The 6149-nt window shown below is 52.6% G+C and overlaps 1 protein-coding gene across 1 annotated transcript; it reads right to left on the reverse strand.

The window, feature by feature from the left end:
* Positions 1 to 3884: 3884 nt before the first annotated feature.
* SDHAF1 (succinate dehydrogenase complex assembly factor 1) lies at positions 3885 to 5011 on the reverse strand. The gene has a single exon (XM_012438920.2). The coding sequence runs from the start codon at positions 4922 to 4924 to the stop codon at positions 4577 to 4579; it is 348 nt and encodes a 115-aa protein (XP_012294343.2). The 5' UTR covers positions 4925 to 5011; the 3' UTR covers positions 3885 to 4576.
* Between the last annotated feature and the right edge of the window lie 1138 nt (positions 5012 to 6149).

Genomic DNA, 6149 nt, shown 5'->3' on the forward strand with positions numbered 1-6149 from the left:
CCACCGTACCCAGCCTGGGAATTTATTTATATAGGTAACAGAAGTTCAGGATTTCAGGGCCGGGTGCAGTGGCTCACACCTGTAATCCCAGCACTTTGAGAGGCCAAGGAAGGATCACTTGAACCCAGCAGTTCAAGACCAGCCTAGGTAACATAATGAGACTCTGTCTCTATAAACAACAAAACAAAACAAAAATATAAGTTAAGGACTTCAGGCATAGTTAGATGGTGGGGCTCAAATGCTGTCTCTTGTCTCTCATTTCTTTCCTCTATTTTGGCTTCATTCTTATCCTCGTGATGGCCAGAGTGACCCTCAAAACCTCCAGCCATACATAGCTGAGTCCAAGCTCATATAATTCACTGCACAACAGGCAGTAAGTAGAGAAAAGTGTTGGGGCAAAGAAAGCAACTTCATAGGCCGGGCGCGGTGGCTCACACCTATAATCCCAGCACTTTGGGAGGCCAAGGTGGGTGGATCACGAGGTCAAGAGATCGAGACCATCCTGGTCAACAAGGCGAAACCCCGTCTCTACTAAAAATACAAAAATTAGCTGGGCATGGTGGCACGCGCCTGTAGTCCCAGCTTCTTGGGAGGCTGAGGCAGGAGAATTGCTTGAACCCAGGAGGCAGAGGTTGCGGTGAGCCGAGATTGCGCCATTACACTCCAGCCTGGGTAACAAGAGTGAAACTCCATCTCAAAAAAAAAAAAAAGAAAGCAACTTCATTTGAGGCCAGGTGCAGTGGCTCACACCTGTAATCCCATCACTTTGGGAGGCCAAGATGGGTGGATCACCTGAGGTCAGGAGTTTGAGACCAGCCTGGCCAATGTGGTGAAACCTGGTCTCTACTAAAAATATGAAAAAACAAACAAACAAACAAACAAACAAAAAAACCTGGGCGTGGTGGCATGCACCTGTAGTCCCAGCTACTCAGGAGGCTAAAGCAGGAGAATATAACCTGGGAGGCAGAGAGTGCAGTGAGCCAAGACTGCGCCACTGCACTCCAGCCTGGGTGACACCATCTCAAAAAAGAAAAAAAAAAAAAGGCAAGCAACTTCATTTGGAGACACAGCAAACCAAGAAGATGGCAGACTAGTGTCCTAAAGAACCATCTCAAGTTAGTATACATTTTAGGTTTCTTTTTATGCTAAGGGAAGAGGGTTGAGGTTAGAAGGTGAACAATGGGCCAGGCTTGGTGGCTCACGCCTGTAATCCCAGCACTTTGGGAGGCCGAGGCAGGTGGATCACCTGAGGTCAGGAGTTTGAGACCAGCCTGACCAACATGGTGAAACTCCATCTCTACTAAAAAATACAAAAATATTAGCGGGGCATGGTGGCGTGTGCCTGTAATCCCAGCTACTCGGGAAGCTGAGGCAGGAGAATTGTTTCAACTTGGGAGACAAGAGGTTGCAGTGAGCCAAGATTGTGCCATTGCACTCTAGCCTGGGTGACAAGAGCAAAACTCCATTTCAAAAAAAAAAAAAAAAGGTGACCAATGACTGTAGACATCTCGATGCCAGAAGAAAACTTCTTTGATGATGCAGGTCAGGTCACATAAAATATTCTTGTAAATCTTTATTATAACATTGTTACTTGTGTGTCCAGTTTCCTGATCTCCTGGTGGGGTGGTTTGTTTTGGGAAGGGGACTGTTATTTTTTTCTAAAGTTCAACTATATATTCCTTCTATAATTAGCTGGTCGACACCCAAAGCTAAGCAGAAACTTTTAACCTAAAGGATATTACTGCAGGCCATCAGACGCAAAATGGAGTCAGTCATGCTAAGCCTCCCTCCATTGTGACACACACACACCACCAATTTAGCAGCCAGTAGGAGAGTCACTGTTCCTTTGTAGCTCCAACCAAAGTCCCAAGGCTGCTTCTCTGGCTTCAGTCACATGCCCCACCTTTGCTGGGGGCTGCAGTCAGCCCCGCCCCAACCATGTGGACTGAAAATGGAAGGGTGGGTCTCCAGAGAGTATCGGGTTGTTGCTACTAGAAGAGGGGAACAGACACTGATGGGGTGGGGGAAGCTTCAGATTCTGGGAGAGACTCCAGATTCAGGGAAAAGTCAGGATGCAAACTGGATTTGTCCTGTTTCAAAGGCCAGGCCAAGACTCTGGCATCAACCAGAGAGGAGGCATTGGTCCCCTTGAGATCACCAGCAAATAGGGGGGACAGACTTAGTAATATTGACCCAAGAGGCAGTAATGGAACACATCTGTGTCATTCATTCATTTAACAAATATTGACAGTCTGCTATGAGTCAGATCCTGGTCAAGAAACAGAGACAGGGCAGTGAACAAGATGGATTAAAATCCAGGTCCTTCTGGAACTGACATTCTACTTGGGGAGATTGACAATAACTAAAAGAAATAAGTGAAATATGTATTGGTTCAGGGTGATAAGTGCTGAGGAGAAAAATAAAGTGAGCAAGGGGAAGGGGAGCACAACTGAAACGGTGTGGTTGAAGAAGGCATCAGGGAGTCAGTAGAATGGAGTCATTATGTTAAAATTATGCCATGAGAGCAGATTGTAGTGAGGAAACAGGCCATGGGGACTCCCAGAATAGTGCTGTCCAACAGAAATAGAATGTGAGGCAGGGCACAGTGGCTCATGCCTATAATCCCAGCACTTTGAAAGGCCAAGGCAGGTGGATCACGAGGTCAGGAGATCGTAGGCCAGCCTGGCTAACACGGTGAAACCCCGTCTCTACTAAAAATATAAAATTAGCCCAATGTGGTGGCACACGCCTGTAATCTTCCCTTCCCTGTAATCTTGGCTCACTGCAGCCTCTGCCTCCTGGGTTCAAGCAATCCTCCTGCCTCAGCCTCCCAAGTAGCTAGGATTACAGGTGCCCACCACTGCACCTAGCTTTTTTTTTATTCCATCCTCCCTTTGGTCTGAGGTCTGTGCTCCTTACCTGTGGTCGTCCTCCCAACAGCTACATCCGCAAGAACTCATTTCCACTTATTTCACTGACATGGGTGCAAATCCAGCTCAGGGATGCAAAATGCATCTCTCCACAGAATGTCTAGGGTAGGCCCATACGGGGACACAGGAGGAAGTATGCCTGTGATCTGTGGGGTTCCTCTCCTCTCCCCTGCCTCATGGCCTGTCGTTATAGCTGAGGCTGGACCCTTCAGTCAGGTTTAAGAAATTTCCATTGATTCCTGAAATCTTTGCTAAAAGAAAAAAAAAATTAAAAAAAAAAGAAAGAAAGAAATTTCCAGGTCTGAGACCCCTACTACTGCCTCAGGGGTTCTGAGCCAGTTCTCACTCCACCATTTCCTCTTCAGAACAAAGATGTTAAATCGCTTGCCCTCCATTAGGGAGCCAACTGGGGTGTCTTTGGGGGTTAAGCCAGGATGAGCCCCCTCCACAGATCTGCCCAGGGTAAAGAACTATGCCACTTCAATCAATGTGCCAATCTAGAGGGCTCCGGAAGGAGTCATATCCCCACACCTATCACCTCCCAGATGGTCCCTTCCAGGTGTCTGTGTGTGTGTGTGGTGGTAGGGGGATTCAAAAATCCCCAAATATATAAAAGCATTAAGACCACCAAGAGGAGGCTGGGCATGGTGGCTCACGCCTGTAATCGCAGCTTTGGGAGGCCGAGACAGGAGGATCACCCGAGGTCGGGAGTTCGAGACCAGCCTGGCCAACATGGAGAAACTCCTTTTCTACTAAAAACACAAAATTAGCTGGGAGTGGTGGCGCATGCCTGTAATCCCAGCTACTCGGGAGGCTGAGGCAGAAGAACTGCTTGAACCCAGGAGGTGGAGGTTGTGGTGAGTTGAGATCGCAACATTGCACTCCAGCCTGGGCAACAAGAGCGAAACTGCATCTTAAAAAAAAAAAAAAAGCAAAAAGACCACCAACAGGGAAGTAGACACACCCCCAATTTTATTCCCTTTGTGCAACGTTCTGAGAGGGAAGGGGCAAAGGAGTCAAGGCTGCCGCTCAAAACAAGTAGGGGCCTTGAAGGGTCTTCAGTTGATCAGACAGGGTAAGAGACCCCTAGCCCCTTCCTGATGGTCCTGGCTTGTCACAATCAATGGGGGAAAGTTTTCCAAATGGGGATTCCTGGTTTCTCACCGCTCATCAGGGCACCTTCCCAAAACGTTCTCAGCAAGAAGTCTGCACTTCTCAGATTTAAATACGGAAGAGGGGAGTCTCTTGAGGAGCCAGAGGTGGGTATGTTCTCAGGGGTCAAGAAAAGGGTGTCTCAGACTCTCCCTGTCCATCAGGGAGGCGTCCTGGCTCCCCATACCTTTGGGCAAGTGAGTAGCTCTCGGCTCGACACTGTCCAGCCTGCCGACGTCCCAGGTCGTTCCAAGCCCTCTTGGGGGAAGAGAGACGACTTGTCTTCGAGCATCGGAAAAGGCGGGTCTCTCTTGCAGTCCATCACGGGGCTCTCTAGACCCCCTGCGTCGCCAAGGGGGAGTCTCTGACATCCCCAATCCGTCGAGCTAGTGTCTCAAGATCTCTCACCTTAGGCGGGTTCCCTAGTACCTCCCATGCACTCAGGCGAGCCTCCTGCTCCACCGCGCCAACGAGCAAGTTCTGCTCTTCGCCTGTCACCGTCCGTCGGGCCGGGTCTCCGGTGCCCCCGTGCTGTCCTGGGGGTTCCTTGGACCGTCGCCGTTGTCAGGCTGGGAACCCACGCCGCCAGGTTCCTCGGTCGGGGTCCGCGGGCGTACGAAGGCTCCCATGGCGGTGGCGTGGCCCGAGCGCAGCAGCTGCAACTGGCGCCGCCCGCGGCGGTACAGGTACTCGATGCGCAGCACGTCGGAGCGCGGCAGACCCGCGTGCTGCCGGAACTCGGCCCGCACCCGCGCCTCGGCGCCCGGCTTCCCGCGCCCAGCGCGCAGGAGATCGCGGTACAGGCTCAGAACCTGCTTCTGCAGCCGGCTATGCCGGCTCATAACCGCGGCTGGGCAGAGACGCGCAGCGAACGCCCTGCGAACAACAGAGCAGCCACACAGCCCACAAAGGCCAAAGGGCAAAGCCACAGCTACTTCCGCCCTGCGCTTCCCTTGGCCTCCAACTCCCGCCTCCCGCCATCCGGCGCTGCCGCGTCTAATTGGCTGTCGTTTCAGTTACGTCACAGCGGCCTGTGCGAGGAGGGCGGAGCCGCTGGTCGCTGCCTCCCCCATAGGGAATTTGTAGCAGTTCTGGAGACCCTGGCATCTGCGTCTCGTAGGAGGAGGGCGCTATGTGTTCGGAATCCTAGGTCTTGGATCTTAGGGAACAGAGGGTCCTGACCTAACTCCTGCATCCTGGGAGAAGAGGAAGCTAGGGTTCGTTTGTTTTTGTTTTTTGTTTCTTTTTGTGACGGTCTCGCTCTGTCCCCCAAGCTGGAGTGCAGTGGTGCGATCTTGGCTCACTGCAGCCTCGAACTCCTGAGCTCAAGCGATCCTCCCACCTCAACTTCCCGAGTAGCTGGAACCACAGGCGCGCGTAACCGCGCCCGCTATTTATTTTATTTTTATTATTTTCGGGTTTTTTTTTTGCAGAGATGGGGTCCCGCTGTGTTGCCCAGGATGGCCTCGAATTCCTGGGCTCAAGCTATTCTCAGCTTCCCAAAGTGTTGGAATTCCTGGCGTGAGCCACCGCGCCCGGCTATGGGTTCAGACTTTGGGTCCCAAGGGCGAGGGGCACTGGGAGAGACGCCGGGGACAAGCATGCTTTTGCCGTTAGTTACTGATTCAAACCATCTCGGGGAACTCCGTGCGTTCCCTTGTCCGGGGCAGGTCTGTGTCGAGGGGTCCGAGCCCTGGGCACGCGCAGAGGGACAAGACCCCGCAGGGAATGGCTGACGGGTTGGACAGGCCTCTCCATGCTGGGGGAAGTCAGGTAGAGAGGGTGTGGGCGCCAAGCCCCCGAGGCAGCGTGTGGCTCTAGGAGCTGGGTTGGTCTCGCCCTCTGCGGGTGGGAGTCGGGGCTCGAGAGAGCTGTATGTGGGTCCTCACCGGCTCTTAAAGCCCTGAGTCCGGCATGCCCTAGGCAGTCTACTAGACCAGCACCCCGGAGTCCTCCCGGGAGCTTCCGGTCGTCGGCCACAATTCCGCTGTTGTCCCCGAGGGCCGCCTGGAGGCGTCCTCCTAGCGCCAGGGAGGCCCGCAGGGACACGGCCTCTTTGAGCCCCAC

The sequence above is a fragment of the Aotus nancymaae genome, unplaced genomic scaffold (assembly GCF_030222135.1).
Source record: "Aotus nancymaae isolate 86718 unplaced genomic scaffold, 86718_ANA_hifiasm-v0.15.2.pri h1tg000028l, whole genome shotgun sequence".
Lineage (NCBI taxonomy): Eukaryota > Metazoa > Chordata > Mammalia > Primates > Aotidae > Aotus > Aotus nancymaae.